We start from the raw sequence: 22,372 nt of genomic DNA, 5'->3' as shown, positions 1-22,372 counted from the left end.
ACACTAAAAATTTCTTTTACAGTTCACTTTTATGTTACAATTATGCTCTCTTACTATACTGAATAATCCAGATGACTGAAGAATAAGAAAATAAAGTATGCAAAACATGTAAGCCTTGATGGATCTGTCAGCAAGAGGAAAGAAGTTTTTGTTGCCCAAGCAGAATTTAGTATGTTAAGGTTTGAAAAAAAGCTGGGATGGTAACAGGGACACACTCGATGAGGTGAATCTGACTTTCGTGACTAAGACTAAAATAAGCAGACTCATGATCACAATGAGAAGTGACACTAAATGTGTGTATACACACACACACACACACACACACACACACACACACACACCATAACCATATATTTCCACGGGTGCTTTAGATTTGTAATTTTTTAATCTAATATTACCCGTACATTGTCCACATATGCTTTACATTTGCGTTATGGACCTACAATTACAATATATAATGTTTTCATATTTATTTCATAGGAAGCTTAACATCACTATTTCTTGTTTGTCTGATTTTAGTTATGACCAGAGTGGTTACTTGTATTGATGTTGCTACTGCTCATCATCAGCTACATTGCCTAATTCACCAGACACTGCAAACTGTATTTAAACTATCATCATGACTTTCTGACAGGTTTTTCTGGGGTTAAAACTGGACTTCTTTTGTGATTGGTACTCCATATTTTATGAATAAATTACATGTATTATTTTTCTGTGTACATTTGAGAATTACACTCTGTCCTTTGGGGAAATGAAATATGACTGACAGTCGTGAGATTATAGGCTAGAGATCGGCATTTTTAACAAGAATAGAAATACTACTTTCTGTTGTGAAAACACAGGACTTTCACTGTTTATAACAGTGCACAATGTTATCATTGTAAAATCAACAGTGACACAGACAGGTTTCCCCAAAGCTTATTACTATGTCAGTGGCCAGAAATATCTTTAATAAACTGCTGTAAATATACTTGCAAAAATGAGAAACATCACTGAATCTCCTACACCAAAGATGTTCTCTGTGAAAATTTGGAATACATTTTAGCAGGAACACCATTATATAACCTGAGTGTTAAGAAATAAAATTATAAAGCTCATCAGAACCAAAAACCTGAAACATAAAAGCAGAAAAAGGTAAAGAAATGAAGAACTGAATTTTTAAAAAAATTTTGAAAGTTAAAAAAATATTAAAAACAGGCTCCAACAAAATTTTGCAGTGGTTGTTCGCTTCAGTCAGCTTAATTCATATAAAAAAAATTATTAATCATGTCAGCTCATATTACATTTAAAATTAATGAAATATTAATTACAGCACCTCAATGATTGTATACACTGATATTTTTCTCAATAAATGCCATTTCAACTACTCCTGTGAGCAGTTTTTGTATATATTACTACACTGGACAGCTTTTCTGTGTTATTCCATAAAAACTCAACATGCTTTGGCTCTGCAACTTTTATAGGGCCTTATCTACATACAAAAATGTCTTAGGTACTCAATTTTATTCAATATTACTGGGATAACCGTCCATTACAATAAAAATGCACATTACTGGCAAAGCAGCAGTGATGAATAATATTGTGAATGAACATTTGTCACCTATAAGGTTTGGATGGATGCTGATTGCACTCTTTTTTAATTTAAGGACTCTCAAAGATGTCTTAAAAAATTGTCCCTTGACAACACTAAGTGAACTGAGCTGTGTGTGTCAATCCAGAAACATGTGATATTCATGGTATTTCAGTATGAAACTACTTCCTGTGTCAATAACAGTCAGTATGGGTATCTGTCCTCGAGTACAGTGGTTGCGACTCAGTGTTACATGCATACAGCACACAGTATGCAAATTGTATATGAGCGAGACAGCACAGCAAAAGCGTATGAAAGACACTAGACATCCCAGATCATTTGGACGGTGAAGGATGATAGCTCCAATACTGTCACTGAAGACCATTGTTTATCTCCAGAGAGTATGCGCCAATCAAGTGGTGGTGTTGTACAATGCCACTCTTGACAGCTTCATACACAGCCGCTGATATACTGCACTGCAGTGAGAGATCACAACAACATGTAGTGAAGTTCTGTGTGCCACAGGTGGACAGACACCACACAAAGCAAGTAACTTACTACCCATGAGCTGAGCTATTCCAGTTTGAGCTGAATATATGACAAAATGTGATATGTCAAAGTTGAATGTAGCAGGAAGACATGTAAGAAGAGTAGAATGGAGATGGACTTCACAAAAATATTCTAGAATTGGTTATTTCATAATCAGATGCTAAAAAAATTGAAAACATGTAGAAATCAGACAGAGCAAGCAGATGAATTTATTAACCGGGGACTTTGGGAAACAGCATTATAAAATGCTAGAATGAGAACTTGGCAGCTAAAACTTGTAATAAATATCACAGACACTTTTCACATGAACATTTCAAGAGATTACATAATGTCAACTAGAAAGAATACAATGAATGATAGCAGGACAATAATTACTGTTATAGAACAAAGAGGGGCAGAAAACACTAAAATGCCATTTTTCAATGCCAAAGAAATATTTCACATGATGAATGCAATATCTGGTACTTGACAGGTCAGAATTGAGTGGTGGGAGAATAGATGTAATTTTATGAGTGAATAAATAATTTACAAAGTCATAAATAATTTACAAAGTCAAGAGGTTAATGTAACCAGACAATAAAGCAGGTGAGGGGGGGGATCACTTACTCAACATGTCCACTGCTAGGAAACAGATACCATGCATAAATGTCTAAAAGGTAATGACAGTGGACACACTGGAAGAATAAGCTGGAGCATTATATGATTATTTTATGGTTTCTGTATAAAATGAAAATATTGAGTGCATCCAGGTATTCAAGGCATTGTCAAAACTATCAAATGTTAATTCTGAGGAAAATATCTTTGGGATATGTACTCTAGAAGTTGAGAATGTATTTTTCCAACATTGCTGATAAAATTGGTACAGCACAGTGAATGAGGGATTTATCTAACAATGTTAGAGTTTGTTTCTGGTTGATCAACTTATCCGCTGCTGCTAAAAAGAGATCTTTACACATCAAAAGACACTGATGGTCTACTGCCTGAGAATAATGTTTGAGGAAAAATGCTTTCAAAAAGTAATTTGAGCAATGTACAAAGCCTTGGTGAAGGAAGACAGAAAAATGTTGCCTACAATGACAGATAGGAACTTATTTGTTATTTTAAACGTGTATTTTTACAAGAACCTGCTTGGCTCAACAGAAACACGATGAGTGATTTTTTTAACAGCTTCTGTTGTCAGTGTAACTGATAAATAGTTCTTTAGTTCCCAGAATAGAGGAAATGCATCAACTGTCCAGTTACCTATTGTTCCCTTAGAACATGCCCATAAAATGTTCATACATATTATATAGAATATATAACACACTTAAGTAACAGAGTGTGATTTTTAAAGAATGTGTGTATCATAATTATTGTTTTTATGCATTTGCTGGTCAGCTGTAGTAATGATTATGGAAGTCAGTATACTTTGCATACACGACAGTTTACACTCTGTATCTGTAAAAATGTGCAAATTGGTAACAAACTAGTATTCACTGCTTGGGTTAGACCTAGGGAGGCCAAACAAAATAGTATACTTTTTCTTTCCTTTTATTTCAATTAAAAATGAGTCTAAAGTGTCTCAATAATTATTCCAAAAGAGATCACACAGCAAGATAAGAAAATGTGCTTCTGTTCATGAACTGATCACAAACTTGTGGAAGTTCTCTCGTCATGTTTACTCAAACAATACTATCAACAGAGTGAATCAGTTTGAACATTAATATTCTTTGGATTTAAAATTCAAAGAGTTGTGAAAAACTGTTGAATTGTCTCCATTACTCAGCTGTTGTTATCTTTACTATAGTTTATCTGAATTACTATACAGACATCTCTATTAGGTCATAATAATCCTACCTGTGGTCCACTTTCGCCTGAAGGAAGACACCTCCCAACTTATGGAGGGCACTCACAATTGCTGTCAGGCACAGCAAAAAGTAAATACGCCGCTGGTAACGGCCAAATTCTCCCAAGTATGGGAAGATGTCATCAAAAGCCATTTTTCACTGCCTTCTTGCTTTCCAATCTGAATCTAAAATTAAAAAGGTTTTGTCAGTATATTCTTAAACAAACAAAAATTTGCAATTTTGTATAAGGGTACAGAAGTATCTACCTTAATAAAAGGCATTATATGAACTAAAAACAATCTTGTACTTTCACACCTAAGGTGTGTCTTTGTGGGATACAAGGAATATAATATTTCTGTTTGTGTCCAAACTGACAGTAAAGGTACTTGAATCACTGTGTAATATATTAATGAAATAACATCTCATGGTTGGAAGTTTGGAAACTTAAAGAATAAGCAAAACAAGTTTTACTTCACAGTATTAGATATCTTGTGACAAAATATGGTATCACAGAAATCATCATATCTCAAACTTTCATTATTCAAGCAAAAGAAGCACTATAAACATTTTTAATTAGATTAACTGTTTTAAATCTAGAAGCAGAGAATGATGATGTAGTGTACATTTGTATCTTTTGTGAAAAAAAAGTACTGTAAACTACACTCACGTGACATGGGAAGAATGGTAAACACCCTATTGCTTTTTTTGTGTTCTTAAGAAGAATACCTACGCGTGTACTTTCTTTAGATTTAATCACAGTTTTAACTGAAAAAAAAACTATGTATAACTGTGAATGTGATAATTTGCCTAAAAATCTATGTGTAACTGTATGTAATAACTTGCTTACAGCCTTTTTTTATGTTGGCTCCTGTGTATTTGTGACAGATACACAGTTTATAATCATCACATTAATTTATGTTCTCTCATCTCATCTTCTCGTAATACTGACTTGTCCCAAATCAAATTGTATCTATGCACAGAAATGATGAAGAGGATCATTAAAACAATAAAATACAAATTCAATAACTGCAAGGGAGGCTAGAGAGCCTATGGCACTATAAGTTTTCTAAGGTCTTAATTTGGTACTGGAGGGACGCATAGGTTGTAAAAGTTTTAAAGATACCATCTTCACTACAGCCAGGTTCATGTGGATGGAAGGTCGCCCATAATACCCCACCAACTCTCAGGGAGAAAAAACGGTATGTATAATTTGGTATTTTTCCGTCAAGAAAATTATGTAAAAGTCGGTATTATGTAGTTTTTGACATGGTTGGAAATGAAATGGAACTTTTTATGGCTACTTGGAAGTAAGAATTTGTCTTCCAAAATATTAAAAATGCCCTATTCCCTCAGGTCTAGGCCCTCCCCTACAAACTATCAAATGGCCACTCTTGCACGGATACACGTTGCTGTAGTTAATCAGAGATGAAGAAGTCCGCACTCTATTGGGTACAGTAGTGAGCTGCATCAAGGCAGTCACAAGACCGCAACAGCAACAACAATGGTGGGAAGTCGCATGTACCATCTGTCTGTGGAACATGTTAACTTAGTTGTGTGTGGTATCGTATTTCAACAGTCTGTGTGATGTATTTTTTGAGGTGGACGCTGAGTTGTTGTTGTTCTGGTCTTCAGTCCTGAGACTGGTTTGATGCAGTTCTCCATGCTACCCTATCCTGTGCAAGCTTCTTCATCTCCCAGTACTTACTGCAACCTACATCCTTCTGAATCTGCTTAGTGTATTCATCTCTTGGTCCCCCTCTATGATTTTTACCCTCCACACTGCCCTCCAATGCTAAATTTATGATCCCTTGATGCCTCAGAACATGTCCTACCAACCGGCCCCTTCTTCTTGTCAAGTTGTGACACAAACTCCTCTTCTCCCCAATCCTATTCAACACCTCCTCATTAGTTATGTGATCCACCCATCTAAACTTCAGCATTCTTCTGTAGCACCACATTTCGAAAGCTTCTATTCTCTTCTTGTCCAAACTATTTATCGTCCATGTTTCACTTCCATACATGGCTACACTCCATACAAATACTTTCAGAAATGACTTCCTGACACTTAAATCTATACTCAATGTTAACAAATTTCTCTTCCTCAGAAACGCTTTCCTTGCCATTGCAAGTCTACATTTTATATCCTCTCTACTTCGACCATCATCAGTTATTTTGCTCCCCAAATAGCAAAACTCCTTTACTACTTTAAGTGTCTCATTTCCTAATGTAATTCCCTCAGCATCACTTGACTTAATTAGACTACATTCCATTATCCTCGTTTTGCTTTTGTTGATGTTAATCTTATATCCTCCTTTCAAGACACTGTCCATTCCGTTCAACTGCTCTTCCAAGTCCTTTGCTGTCTCTGACAGAATTACGATGTCATCAGCAAACCTCAAAGTTTTTTATTTCTTCTCCACGGATTTTAATACCTACTACGAATTTTTCTTTTGTTTCTTTTACTGCTTGCTCAATATCGATTAAATAACATCGGGGGGAGGCTACAACCCTGTCTCGCTCCCTTCCCAACCACTGCTTCCCTTTCATACCCCTCAACTCTTATAACTGCCATCTGGTTTCTGTACAAATTGTAAATAGTCTTTCACTCCTTGTATTTTACCCCTGCTACCTACAGAATTTGAAAGAGAGTATTCCAGTCAACAATGTCAAAAGCTTTCTCTAAGTCTACAAATGCTACAAATGTAGGTTTGCCTTTCCTTAATCTATTTTCTAAGACAAGTTGTAGGGTCAGTATTGCCTCACGTGTTCCAACATTTCTACGGAATCCAAACTGATCTTCGCCGAGGTCGGCTTCTATCAGTTTTTCCATTCATCTGTACAGAATTCGTGTTAGTATTTAGCAGCCATGGCTTATTAAACTGATAGTTCGGTAATTTTCACATCTGTCAACACCTGCTTTCTTTGGGATTGGAATTATTATATTCTTCTTGAAGTCTGAGGGTATTTCGCCTGTCTCATACATCGTGCTCACCAGATGGTAGAGTTTTGTCAGGACTGGCTCTCCTAAGGCCATCACTAGTTTTAATGGAATGTTGTCTACTCCCAGGGCCTTGTTTCGTCTCAGGTCTTTCAGTGCTCTGTCAAACTCTTCACGCAGTATCGTATCTCCTATTTCATCTTCATCTACATCCTCTTCCATTTCCATAATATTGTCCTCAAGTACAATGCCCTTGTATAGACCCTCTATATACTCCTTCCACCATTCTGCTTTCCCTTCTTTGCTTAGAACTGGGTTTCCACCTGAGCTCTTGATATTCGTACAAGTGGTTCTCTTTTCTCCAAAGGTCTCTTTAATTTTCCTGTAGGCAGTATCTATCTTACCCCTAGTGAGATAAGCCTCTACATCCTTACATTTTTCCTCTAGCCATGCCTGCTTAGCCATTTTGCACTTCCTGTCAATCTCATTTTTGAGACCTTTGTATTCCTTTTTGCCTGCTTCATTTACTGCATTTTTATATTTTCTCCTTTCATCAGTTAAATTCAATATTTCTTCTGTTATCCAAGGATTTCTACTAGCCCTTGTCTTTTTACCTACTTGATCCTCTGCTGCCTTCACTACTTCATCCCTCAGAGCTACCCATTCTTCCTCTACTGTATTTCTTTCCCTATTCCTGTCAATTGTTCCCTTATGCTCTCCCTGAAACTCTGTACGAACTCTGGTTTAGTCAGTTTATCCAGGTCCCATCTCTTAAATTCCCACCTTTTTGCAGTTTCTTCAATTTTAATCTGCAGTTCATGACCATTAGATTGTGGTCAGAGCCCACATCTGTTCCTGGAAATGTCTTACAATTTAAAACCTGGTTCCTAAATCTCTGTCTTACCATTATATAATCTATGTGATACCTTCTAGTATCTCCAGGATTCTTCCATGTTTACAATCTTCTTTTATGATTCTTGAACCAAGTGTTAGCTATAATTAAGTTATGCTCTGCTCCATTAAGTTTCGGAATGCAGCTGCATGAATTCTGCAGAATTCATGCGTCTGCATTCCCGAAACTTAATGGAGCAGTCTTTGCGCCGCGAAAACCTGAAGATTCACATTAAGTTATGCTCTGGGCAAAATTCTACCAGACGGCTTCCTCTTTGATTTCTTACCCCCAATCCATATTCACCTACTACGTTTCCTTCTCTCCCTTTTCCTACTCTCGAATTCCAGTCACCCATGACTATTAAATTTTTGTCTCCCTTCACTACCTGAATAATTTCTTTTATCTCATCATACATTTCATCAATTTCTTCATCATCTGCAGAGTTAGTTGGCATATAAACTTTTACTATTGTAGTAGGCGTGGGCTTCGTGTCTATCTTGGCCACAATCATGTGCTCACTATGCTGTTTGTAGTAGCTCCTACTTTTTTAATTCATTATTAAACCTACTCCTGCATTATCCCTATTTGATTTTGTATTTATAACACTGTATTCACCTGACCAAAAGTCTTGTTCCTCCTGCCACCGAACTTCACTAATTCCCCCTACATCCAACTTTAATCTATCCATTTCCCTTTTTAAATTTTCTAACCCACCTGCCCGATTAAGGGATCTGACATTCCACGCTCCGATCCGTAGAACCCCAGTTTTCTTTCTCCTGATAACGACGTCCTCTTGAGTATTCCCCGCCCGGAGATCCGAATGGGGGACTATTTTACCTCCGGAATATTTTACCCAAGAGGACGCCATCACCATTTAACCATACAGTAAAGCTGCATGCCCTCGGGAAAAATTACGGCCGTAGTTTCCCCTTGCTTTCAGTCATTCGCAGTACCAGCACAGCAAGGCCGTTTTGGTTAGTGTTACAAGGCCAGATCAGTCAATCATCCAGACTGTTGCCCCTGCAACTACTGAAAAGGCTGCTGCCCCTGTTCAGGAGCCACATGTTTGTCTGGCCTCTCAACAGATACCCCTCCGTTGTGGTTGCACCTACGGTACGGCCATCTGTATCGCTGAGGCACGCAAGCCTCCCCACCAATGGCAAGGTCCATGGTCATGGGGTAGGGGTGGGGGTTAACATCGCAGCCCCAGGAATTTTATGAGACAGCCATTCGCCGCCTTGTGTCACAGTGGGACAAGTGTCTTAACAGCTAGGGTCAATACTTCTAACAACAGGTACTGGTTTCTGTAATTATGCCTCCGGCTCGTTTCTTTTTGAATGCCCCTTATATCTTATAGGTACCTGCACCTCATTTGGTCCTGACATCTATCCACAACAAAGCGATTATAGTTTTTTTTATATTCCGTGATCGGTAATCTCAGTATCTACCATATCGACGTTTGTACGATGATTGGAAGGAGGGACCGTGTTACGATCTTCCACGGTGAAACAATTTTGGATGACTGAATTAAGCATTCCGGCCTTCTCTCTTATCTTCCGTTTCGGTACCGAAATGGTCACTGAGTGTATGAATAGATGATTTTGATCCACTTACTCATTTTACACATGTGCAAAACCTTTCAGGTCTTTTTACGCAGATCGGTTGACAAAAGTTTAACTTTCAAAGTCATTGAACATTTCTCTCATTTCTCTCCTTACGCTCGTTTTCGTTTCGTTCAGTGTGTGTGTGTGTGTGTGTGTGTGTGTGTGTGTGTGTGTGTGTGTGTGTGTTTTCTAGATTTTTACTTGTCTTGAATCTGAGATGAAGTTTTCTTTGTTTACGTAATAGTTTTCTAACACAGCTATTAGTCCATGGTGGATCTTTCCCATGCCATAAAACCTTACTCGGAACACATTTGTCTAGATCATGTTGCACAATGCCTTTGATTTATTTTATTCATTTAATCTCTACATCTTCGTCCTCATCACCGCTGACGCTGACTGCTCAGATACTCTGAAATGTGTATCCTGTCACTCTCGCTAAACAAAAATATCTTCCTGCCTTTCTTAACGTTCTTGTTGTCATAAGTGCTTGTACAAACAATCGTTAAATGTTCCTCCACTGTGAGCACTGTATAATGCCGACAAACGTGTGCATGTCCCTCTGCTTCTACTGTTGTCTTAAGCGCAAAAAGGGGATTACACACTAACCCAGAGAAACACTCCCATGCTGTAAAGCCAGTGCCTCCGTACCTCACTGCTGCCACGACACATGCTAGCAGGTAACGTTCTCCATGCATTCGCCAAATCCAAAGTCTTCCATCAGGGTACAGTGTGAGTCATCACTCCATATCACCTCTTCCAGCCGTTTACTGTCCAGTGGCGTCGCTGTTTGCTCCACTTCAAGCGCTGCTTAGCATTGACTGCAGAAATGCGTGGTTTATGAACAGCTGTCGACCACTGTACCCAACTCTTAACTCCACATGCAAGTAAAAACGCTAGCTAGGCTGCTGGTAGCACTTTAGAATTCCCGAGAGATTCCTTCCATTGATTTCTTGCGGTTTTTTACAACCACTCCCACAATGCTCGACACTCCCCGTCCGTCAACTTTAGAAGTGTTGAATTGTCTGTGATGGATTTGTTACGCAGGTGACAGCCAAAGACTATTGCACGTCCGAAGTCACTGAGCTCTCCTCACCGATCCCTTTTGCTGTTAAGTGTTTCTCCACTCACAAAATAATACTCCTCACCTCCTTTTATACTGCTGGTGGGTCCGCCTCTCGTGGCATCTAGTGCCTAATTCAGCCTAGCCTGTATCGTCCCTCCTAGTATCAGAAGCGGAATGGCAGTCACGAAGGCAAAAACTGAATCGTATACCTCTCTGGACCACCCCCTTTTTGTGTGCCAACCTGTTCGCCGCCGACTTACATCGAACAGCAGCTTCCTGCACAAAACAGGAAGTCTCAGAGTACAGATGTGGCAAAAAAACATCTCCGATATTGGGCCAAACTTTGTAAGGGAAGAACTTCCCTAGGACACAGACGACGGTTAGATATGGAGATGTTCAGGAGTCGGAGGAACAGGAAGTACTATGAATAGATGGGGACTATTAGACGAACCAGTGCTGTGCGACTGTGGGCACTACTCGTCTTACGCAGTGCAAACACCTGCACTGTAGAGCAGCTCATGGAGGCTATCACAAATTCGCTGTCTCTAGCCAGATCTGGTCCAATGTTTCTTAGCCATGCAAAGATACATGTTACACAGATTTTTATTTTAAAAATTTCTACTCACTAATTTTGTGTTGTTCGATGTTATATATAGTGTTTGATGCTTCTGATACGATTAAAAGTTGGAAAGTAAAGGAATGAGAGATATTCCAAATGAACATATTGGATCAACTAGTTGATGATGTGAGTTCCTATGAATAATATATGCAGAGTGATCTAAATTGGAGCGCACATATTAAAGTTTTTACTGATAAACTGTCATCAATCTGTTACACGCTGTGATGTCCTTATGTTAGTTAGGTTTAAGTAGCTCTTAGTCTAGGGGACTGATGACCTCAGATGTGAAGTCCCATAATGCTCAGAGCCATTTTCTTTTTCCTACGCTAACGATATGAGCCTTACCACACATACACACACACACACACACACACACACACACACACACACACATACACACACACACAAATTATATACTACACGGTAAATAAATTCCTCATCGAATAAAGATGAATTTTATAATGTAGAATTAGCAGATGGATCATAGCAGTCAGGTGTGCGATAAATTGTATGAATTATATGTACTGCATGATACCATGATACAGTGTATGAAAATAGTCATTTGCATTTACGATCAAACTTATATTGCTCGTCTCCTCTGTTTTTTCTGTTAACTTACCATACATCTGTATAAGTTCTCACAGCGAAACGCGTCAGTCAGTCAGTCAGGTGGTGATGATGATATGTTTCATATATCATAGCTACTACACCAATTTACCGAAATCCGTATAATTGTACCGATTGGTGGGTATCTGTACTGATATTGTGGAATATGTCAACGATTGCAAAGGTCGAGTCACTAACACACAATTCTTTTTTCGTTTTGTATATTGAGTTACATCTCGTCTATTTAATGAGTTGCACGACTCCGCGGAGTCAGGTAGGAGGGAAAGCGATTCGCAGACAGTGTCCCGAGTCTCTGGTGGTAAAAGTAGGAACCGCACTCATCGCTTAAACAACTCATTTCGAGTATACCGGTTTTTTCATCTCTAATTTAACCGGACAGTTAAAACCGCTCAGAATAATCGATATCTAAAGTAACCGATTTTCGGTTTTTTATTTGTATTATTCTGAGCAATAAACGTCGACATCGAACGAAGATTTAAAAACTCAAAAAGTCCCTCAGTCTCTTGCACTGTATGTTCCAAGATATGTAGAACCAATATGTCAAAATAAAATACGTAACTAAAAGAAATCTTAAGTCTTTTCACTGTTCGCTACTTTTCTCGAAAAGTAATGAGGGGTTGAATACCACAAAAAATTCAGCAGTTTTCTCCTAATGCGTCTAATTTTTTTAAATTGTGCTAAGAAATCGTGTTGTAACAGAAGATTGTACGGTCACTGTTTTGGAATTACGAACATTCAGTGCTTAAAGGTGAAAACTTAAGCTGGAGACAATTTTTCGTTTTAAGTTTTCCGATTCCAATGGCTACAAGCTATGTAGACACAGCCAGATCACTTACTTTCTGTTTTTATTAAAAATTACGAATGATTTGTTAAGTTTTTTAATTATTACTGTTGCTGTCACTTCCTTTCCCTTATTATTTCAAAGAAGTGACGTAAGTAATAAGCCTTTGTCTAAAATTTGTAGCTTTCTTTTTCTTTTATTATTTCAAATGAAAAATCCGTTTTAGTAAAATATATATCTTTAATTTTTAGTAGGAATCCGAATGCAACTGATTTTCTATTGACAAAGCCAAAAATGTTCTTTCAGAATATCCAAATGGACAAGTTAGTAGATAAAATATTGATTTTACAGGACAAATGACTAGTTAACATTTCAATAATTAATTAATTAATCCACTGGTCAATTTTTATGTTGTCCAATCTGTTCATAAATACTCATTCTATTAAGTGTTGATATGTAAGTTGACTTCATCAATATCTTTCAGAGCCCACAGAATTTACTACCAACTTCGCTTTTTTTTTTTTAAAGTTTTATTTGAAAACGAAACATTTTAGCACCACTGCTACGGCAAATTGTTGGTTATCAGTATTAAATAAAAATGTGTTGTAGCTGAGACCTAACAAATACTGAAAAATACCGATTGTTCAGAACTAAAATATCGGCATCGGTTTTAACCGGTCGGTTTTTCCAATCCATAGGGTGAAGGCGAATTCTTAAGGAAGAGCCGATACAAGCAGTGTGACGTTGGCTCGACCGCCCCAGCAGGTAACCTACACGGGACACGCTGTTGTGCTAGCCAGACACGTGCATGCAAAATTCTTCAAAACTGCACCCCCGCGGTGTGCAGTCGGTGACTCCTAAAAAGCTCGGTATGAGGAACAATGACACGTGTCCGAGTTAATAAGTTGTTTAATGCTCGGAATCTCTGCTCAAAGGACATCCTGGTTCCGTATTATTCGCCGTTCTGCCGTCCAAGAAAACTGAGGGAAACCAGAATGGCCGAGGAATAACAATGTTAACGTATTCACACGGAAAGCTATGCGGCGGTCATTGTTAAATTTTTCTCTTTTCTGGCTTGTGGGGGAGTTTGGCGACATCCGGACGCTACTCCACATTGACTGCAAATTTCTCTCGCATCTCGGGAAGGCAGCTTATTGGTTAACGTAAAAAAGTATCAGCTGAAAGTAAGTTCGGAACTCCAGTACTCAAATTGTCATGCACAGAAAAGAAGTTCATGGGTGACTGGAAAATTCACATTGGTTAATCATTGGCTCAGCCGTTCCCATTGGTCGAAGCTCATTTGCACAGATTTTGTGCGAAGCGAGACGGACTTGATGAGAGCCATAGCAAGAACTGCAACTTGCTATCTCGAGAGTCAGCTCATCATATCTTCGCTGACCACTTGCTCCCACCGGTAGGCTGCAGGAGATGCAGGTCTTAACTCCTTCAGTGTCATTTCTGGCGAGAGCAGCTTGCATGTGGGTCATCACAGGAGGATCACAATTAGGTTGAAAATGGTTCAAATGGCTCTGAGCACTATGGGACTTAACAGCTATGGTCATCAGTCCCCTAAAACTTAGAACTACTTAAACCTAACTAACCTAAGGACAGCACACAACACCCAGCCATCACGAGGCAGAGAAAATCCCTGACCCCGCCGGGAATCGAACCCGGGAACCCGGGCGTGGGAAGCGAGAACGCTACCGCACGACCACGAGATGAGGGCCACAATTAGGTCTTTTCATTGATTACGCTAAATACGTTTAGGCAGCACCTTTAAATCTAGTCTCGAAGCTGACGGCTCATCCACGACTGAGCTCTTCTAGGCATTCGCACGTGTAATCTACACCTTGTTTCCTGGTTTGATCAGAACAATCATTGCGCGTCCAGCCGTTGAGATGGTCGTCACACGCATCCTGCCTATACCTTGCAGGCCTTGCCAAGCCAGTCTACACTGGGGTAACAAAAGTCGTGGGACAGCGATACGTACGTATACACATGGCGGTACGATCGCGTACACAAGGTATAAAAGAGCAGTGCATCGGCGGAGCTGTTTGTTGTTTGGTTTAAAAGAGGGGGGGAAGGAACCAAACTGCGTGGTTATCGGTCCCTTGCTCCGAATAAAACAAAGCCTCAAGCGTGAGAATCAAACACACGATACGTATAACACAGAACGGAAAAAAAAGAAAAAACCACAAGAAAGAAGGAAAGGCAACGAATACTAGAAGGAACAAAAGAGGACAAGAAAACAGAGACACGCAAGAAACAGGAGAGAGTAAAACAAGAAAGCAGATTACAGTGGCTGGCCGACCACGAAAAATAAAAAGGAGAAGCCAGCTACTCTGCAACACTTTAAAACCTCCACCCTAAAAGCACTAGGGTGGAGGACACAGAGGGACAAAGGACATGCGCTATAACTTAGATCAAATGATAAAACCTCACGAATAAAACGTAAAACTAGATCAGCCAATGAGGCGTTGACAGATAAAATGAGCGGCAACGAGTCCGGTAACCCCAGATTTCGTCGCTGGGCGCTCAAAGTGGGACAGTGCAGCAGAACATGGGCCACTGTCAACCGGGCGCCGCACCGACACAGAGGCGGGTTTTCACGGCGCAACAGGTAACCCTGGGTCGCCCAAGCGTGGCCAATGCGGAGCCGGCAGAAGACAAATGATACCCTGCGAGAGGCCCGCATGGAAGACTTCCACACATTCGAAGTCTCGTTAATGACACGCAGTTTGTTGTGCGTACTGTTACGCCATTCCGTCTCCCAAAGCCGAAAAACCCTGCGGCCTAAGTCAGAACGCAGGTCAGGTTCAGAGATGCCCATCTCCAGAAGCGGTTTCCGCGTGGCCTGTTTGCCCAGCCTGCCTGCCAGTTCGTTGCCTGGGATGCCGACGTCTCCTGTGGTCCACACAAACACCACTGAACGACGGCACCTGTCCAGGGCATAGATGGATTCCTGGAAGGACGCCACCAAAGAATGGCGAGGGTAGCACTTTTAAATAAATTAGAATTCTATGGTGTTATGGGCAGTGCTGCTAAATGGTTCAAGTCATACCTCGCTAACAGGAAACAAAGGGTGTCAGTACAAGGGACTAGTGAATTAAGTCATCAGTCATCAACAGAATGGGAAGAAATTACATGTGGTGTCCCACAAGGATGCATCTTAGGGCCATTGCTTTTTCTTGTGTACATTAATGATCTCTCATGAGTTACACTGCCAGAAGCAGAGTTCGTTTTTTTTTCCAGATGACAAGTATTGCAATAAAAAGTATGTCGAGTGTAGTTCTAGCAAGATCTGCTAATGATATTTTCATGAATATTAATAAATGGTTTAAAGCCAACTCATTGACATTAAACTTTGAAAAGACTCACTACATGCAATTCAGAACCTGTAAGAGGTTTCCACCCAGCATATGCATAAAGTATGAAGAAGAGCAGATAGAAGAGGTTGACAGTCTTAAATTTCTGGGATTACAACTTGATAATAAATGCAGTTGGGAGGAGCACACCACAGAACAGCAGAAACGCCTCAACAAATCTGTATTTGCAATTCGAGCGTTAGCAGACATAGGCGACATAGAAATGAAAAAGCTTGCATACTTTGCCTACTTTCATTCCATAATGTCATATGGTATAATATTTTGGGGTAACTCTACAAGTCAACCAAAAGTTTTCAGAGTCCAAAAGCGTGTAATACGTATTATTTGCGGAGTAAATTCACGGACGTCCTGTAGAAACCTCTTCAAAGAACTGGGTATACTAACTACTGCCTCTCAGTATATTTACTCCTTAATGAAATTTGTCCTAATTAATATATCTCTTTTTCCAACAAACAGCTCAGTTCATACATACAAACCTAGGAACAAAAATGATCTGCACAAGGACTTAAAAGCACTTACTTTAGTTCAAAAAGGGGTCCACTACTCAGGAACACTCATCTTTCAATAATTTGCCAGCAAACATAAAAAATTTAGTTACAAATAAAGATCGGTTTAAAAGTAGCCTGAAAGACTAACTAGTGGCCAACTCCTTCTACTCCATTGAAGAATTTTTTTAATAGAAACAAATGATGTATTGTATATATTCATACTATTAGTATTGTTTGTTATTTCAGCTAAAAAAAACATGTTCCACATCCACGAGGATCTTCTCAGCACGGATCTATGGAACGAAAAACTAATCTAATCTCATAGCTCGAAGGCTGCTCAAGGAGTCACGGAAGAAACGATTCCTCGGGGCATGAACGGATATACTGAAGCGCACGAGATATGGCCACCAGCTCTGCAGTGAATACACTGCAGCCATCGGGCAAGGAATGCTGTTCAATATGGCCTCTGTGGACAAAGGCGAAGCCAACAGGCGGAGCTGTCATTTGTACTCAGGTGAAAAGGTTTCCGACGTGATCATGGCCACACGATGGGAATTAAACTCTGAACGGGGAATTCCATTCCATTTCGGAAATCGTTAGGGAATTCAGTATTCCGAGATCCGCTGCGTCAAAAGCGTGCGGAGAATACCACATTTCAGGCGTTACCTCTCACCACGAAAAACGTGCCCGACTGCCTTCACTTAACGACCCAGAACAGCGGGGCTCGCGTAGAGTTGTCTGTGGTAACAGACACGCAACACTGTGTGAAATAACCGCAGATACTAATGTGGGACGTACGACGAACGTAGCCGTTAGGACGCTGCAGTGAAATTTGGAGCTAATGGGCTATGGCACGAGACGACCGATGCAAGTGCCTTTGTTAACAGCACGATATCGCCTGCAGCACCTCTCTTGGGCTTGTGACCATATCGACTGGACCCTACACGATTGGAAAACAGTGGCCTGGTCGGATGAGTTCCGATTTCAGTTGGTATGAACTGATGGTTGGGTGGGTTCGAGTATGGCGCAGATCCCATGAAGCCATGGACACAGGTTGTCGACAAGGCTCTGTGCAATCTGATGGTGGCTCCATTATGTTGTGGGTTGTGTTTACATGGAACGGACTGCGTCATTGATAGGAAATGGTTATGTTCGGCTCCTTGGAGACCATTTGCAGCCGTTGATAGACTTCATGTTCCCAAATAACGATAGAATTTTTATGGATGACAATGCGCCATGTCACAGGACCACAGTTATTAGCGATTGGTTTGAAGAATATTGTGGATAATTCGAGAGAGTAGTCTGGCCACTAGGATGGCCGGACATGAATCCCAGCGAAAATTTATGGGACATAATCGAGAGGTCAGTTCGTGCACAAAACCTGCACTGGCAACAATTTCGCAATTATTGTGATAGCTATAGAGGCAGCATGGCTCAGTATTTCTCAAAGGGACTTCCAAAGACTTCTTGTGTCCTTGCCTCGTCGAGTTGCTGCGCAAGGACTGTTGATATTTTTAAAAATATCGGGAATCCAATACATCGATATTTAAAAAAGTATTTTTCGGCTCTCGGTATATAGGAAAAGCGTATCGACATATCGACAAAAAACTGACGTACCTGCCTATAAAATTATCGGCCACACAATGTAAATATACTGCCCGTGTGAGATCTGTATATTTAATTATTGATTAGACATTCTGTACATCAACAAGCTAGCTGCCTGATTATTCACCGTAGAGCAAGAATTGAAAGGAACACTGTACACGTTCACGTTGGCGACAGTCACTTTGTTAACAATTGTCACTGCATGTAAGTGGCACAATAACACGTGTCCGATGGGTCTGTCGTTCGGTTTCATCACATATTGGATTTGCCTGAAACACTTTATGCCGACTTCCCTGGTTTTTTTCATTTCTGCAAACGCCAGCGACATAGCTGTTCTAGTGTCAAAACTGCATGGTGTAGTTCAACGTTGCACTTTCACTTGGTAGCGTCGAGCGCCGATTACGTCAGCATATGCCGTCATACGCTTCCAGCAACCGCAAAAGCCAATCTTGTCTTTTACATTGTGGTCATCATTTTCAGCAACTGTTTTCGAACAATACCGACGTGCACGAATAGCGCGCTAGTTGCGTCAAAGATTGTTTTTAATGCAACTGGTGTGTTGTTTCTCCACACCGGAAATCTTATTCCACTCACACCGCCAACCCCCCCCCCCCCCCCCCTGTGCATCGCGCTTCTTCTTTGTCCCACTTGTACTTGTTTCACACAGTAAAAGAAGATTGGATTTGATGGGAGCTCAAAAAGTAGTACGGCTCCTTCCCACAGTGAAAGTAAAATTATGTTCTACTACAATTTCAAAGGAACAATTTCAGATATTTAGCGAAAACTGCGAAAAAATAAAAAAAATATCGCGTTTTGATATTGCTATTTCGATATCGATATATTGGGTAAAATGTGGAGACGAAATAAATCGATATTTTTGTATAATGCAAAACTATATCGATATTTTATCAACAACCCTATGTGCTGCACCATGCCGCGCTAAAGAACGTCCAACACGACATTAGGAGGGATCCCATGACTTGTCACCTCAGGGTAATATTGAGTTAAATCATGTCTACATCAATGTTTGTCATCATTTTTGTTTGCTTTGCATCATTGTTATTCTTGTTAAAGCATAGTCAAAAAAATGGTTCAAATGGCTTTGAGCACTATGGGACTCAACATCTTAGGTCATAAGTCCCCTAGAACTTAGAACTACTTAAACCTAACTAACCTAAGGACATCACACACACCCATGCCCGAGGCAGGATTCGAACCTGCGACCGTAGCAGTCCCGCGGTTCCGGACTGCAGCGCCAGAACCGCTAGACCACCGCGGCCGGCCAAAGCGTAGTCTTACCCCTTTTTTCACGTGTGCACTTGCAAACAATGAGTACAGTTGGGTTAATTCATTTCAATCAATTAATAATCCTTAATTATTTTGTAAGAACCGGCACCCACGACTGCTTTACGAGAGCAAAATATTTCTCATTATACAGTCCACCGCGCGACAAATACGTTTCCGCATCCGAGTTCATGGGAAGTAATCTGTCCCTCAGTCGATCCAACAGGGACAGATTATCAAAACGACCGGAAGGTTGGTAAGGTTGAGTCAGCGTCTTGCAACAGGACCAAAACGAGATGAAAAATAAATAAATATCTTATTACAGGGCTGCCACGGCAGTAAAGCCGTACGGCCGCTGCACGCAGCGACCAGCAGGCGGGAATCCTCTAGGAGCCGGAAGAGCTCAAGGACTCTGTGACTGCCACGGCTGACGACCACGTGTTAGCGTTCGTCGAACGTAGCTGGTACTGTGAAAGGTCCATTATCACAAAGCATAACAGGTAGTTTAGGCCAATAATACCGGGGGGGGGGGGGGGAGGGAGAGTTGAGCTGCCAGTCACATAGCCAGGCGATTTTTTTTGTCTTCTGACTGGTTTGATGCGGCCAGGTGGTAGTCGTGAGAAAAAGAGTGCGGAGTTGATTGTGAAGATCGGAGTACAAGTGCAGCGCAGCGCACGCCGCCAGTTCACGTCGATCTACAGCTATATCTGTACTCCGCAAACCACTGTGAAGCGCTCGACAGTCGGTTCTTCCCTTTGTACCAGTTATTACGAACTCTTCCCGTTCGATTCACGTGTGGAGTGTGAGAAGACCCTGTTGAACCCCTCTGCGGGCGCTGTAACTACTCTATCCTTGTGATCCCTAGAGGAGCGATCGTATGGGGTACATTCCTTGTTCCTTCAAACTTTGTAAGTAGGCTCTCTCGGGAGTTTGTGTCTATTGTCAAGTGTCTGCTAGTTCAGTTTCTTCACCATGTCTGTGACACTTGTCCAGTTGTCAAACAAACCATTGATCGATCATTCGTGCTGCCCTTCTCTGTAAACGTTGAGTATTCCCAGTGCTGGTTTAGCCACGTAGCAAGATTTAGAAAATTCTTGGGTCCTGCGCATTACAAGCCCCGCACCTGGGCGTAAAAAATAAAATGAATGATACTCTAGATACTGTCCAACAGAAGAATGGCTGTGTCCAAATCTACAAAGAGTTATAACAGTTTCAACTCGCCTCTAAAAGTGTGCGTCGGCCACACCTTACGTTGGCGAACGTACCCGCAAAACTTACAGGGGAATTCCCCAATGTTGTACGAGCTAGTCGTAACAACCCATTCAATTAGTTAAGGGTTCTGATTACCAATAACAAAGTAATAAATGGGTACCGTATTTACTTTTGTAAACTTACTGTTACAGTCGTTCATTCCTTCCACTGTCTATTTACTATCCTTCCAGTACTTCTGATACGAACCGTATAGAGTGACTATTCCTTTCTTGGTGAGTACTGTTGTACAAAGTGTTAGCAGTTTCGCGGTTCCTGCGTTAGTCAGGTGTCGTCGTCTCTTCGCTGGTCGCTATTGACTAAAAGGATACAATCATACGATTTAACAACATTAGAAAATATTAAGAGGGGGAAATAAAATTTTATCTAGTGATTGCGAAATTTGCCTACAGGGAAACGAGAAGCACTGAAGGATAAGCTAAGCTTATGTTTTTCTTTATATACGCTTCCCAGTTACGAAAGAAACAAGTAGGTTCTCTGCGCAAAATACGTAACAGTATAGGTATCAATTATCGATATTTGATCGGATGGTAAAAAGTTATTGTTATAATTCATTTACTTCCGCATACAAAAAGATTTATTTGCCACGGAGACACCAGGGGTGGGACTGACATTTTGAAACAACTCACACACTGGTGTAGGGTTTGGTGCCAGGTTTCACACCATGCAGTCACCCAACCTGATGGGCCCTCGTTTTGAGAATGTGACGAAAGTTATCTCTCGTTAGACTCTAATGATTAAACTATTCAAAATAAGACGAGTTTGTCCAACAGCTCTAGGTTCATAAGCTAAGGATCGTGTGTTCGATACTTACAGAATGGCAATTTAAAAAAAAAATCTTTATCAAAAGGATTGTGTCCTTATTTTTGTACGTTTAATTTGGTTTTAAATAAAATGCTTGTCTTAAATTTATTATCATTGAATATATTATTTCAATCATTGTATGAACTTCATAATTTTGCACAAATTCAGTGACATGAATTTGTATTTAAAATGTGATTGCGGTAAGGTAGAGTTTGTATTTTCTCACAGTTTGAAAATAATTTACCTTTTAAATGTTTGTATGATGGTAACCATTTCAAGTGATGTACACACAATTTAGGGATCAAGTAATGTGCTGCTTTATCTTATATCCTAAACTTTGAGGCCTAAAGGAAACAAAGTGCGTCTTCTTAACATTTGCTAGGGACCCCGCTGGCTTAATAAGACACTGAGAATCCCTGTTAGTGCTATTTGGTACATGTCCCACACAGCTGAACAGAACAATATTCTAGAGCGGGTTGCGCAGCGCGAGTGATTTGTAAGCAATCCCTTTTGTAGCCCGATAAACCCTAGTATTCTACCAATAAAATGAGTCCCTGTAAAATTTCCATTTTATAACCCCACCAGTTGTTGTACCCAGTTATTTGTACGAAGTGACCTATTCCAGTTGTGACTCGCTGATACTGCAATTAATGTATATCACGATTTTTCGTTCTATGATGTGCACAGCTTTGCATTTCTGAACATTTAAAGGAAGTTGGCAATCTTTGCACCACTTTGAAATCTTATCGAGAACCGACTGAATATTTGTGCAGCTTTTTCCAGACAGTACTTCATACAGAACACTGCAGTTTCAGCGAGAAGTCAGAGGTTACTATCAATGTGGTCTGCAGGGTTACTGATATACAACGCGAACAGGAAAGGTCCCCAACACACTTCCCTGGGACACACTAGAAATTAATTCAACATTTGTCGAGGACTCTCCATCTAACAGAACTGCTGCGGCCTCCGTACCAAGAAACCCATAATCCACTTAAAAATTACGCCGTAGTTTCGATGATAAGTGTGGTACTGAGTGAAATGCTTTCCGGAAATCAAGAATTACTGCA

The 22,372-nt window shown here is 40.3% G+C and overlaps 1 protein-coding gene across 3 annotated transcripts in view; it reads right to left on the bottom strand.

The window, feature by feature from the left end:
* The window catches only part of LOC126180896 (organic cation transporter protein-like), a 432,242-nt gene that overhangs the window by 37,259 nt on the left and 372,611 nt on the right, over positions 1 to 22,372 (bottom strand). For all 3 annotated transcript variants that reach the window (XM_049924729.1, XM_049924730.1, XM_049924728.1), the window contains one exon: positions 3,956 to 4,130. In XM_049924729.1, the coding sequence (XP_049780686.1) occupies positions 3,956 to 4,098 (143 nt within the window). In that variant the 5' untranslated portion in view covers positions 4,099 to 4,130. The remainder of the gene's footprint in view (positions 1 to 3,955; positions 4,131 to 22,372) is intronic.

This window comes from Schistocerca cancellata, chromosome 1, assembly GCF_023864275.1.
Source record: "Schistocerca cancellata isolate TAMUIC-IGC-003103 chromosome 1, iqSchCanc2.1, whole genome shotgun sequence".
NCBI lineage: Eukaryota > Metazoa > Arthropoda > Insecta > Orthoptera > Acrididae > Schistocerca > Schistocerca cancellata.
Note: the sequence above shows the minus strand (reverse complement) of the source record. Positions and strands in the feature narration are given on the sequence as shown.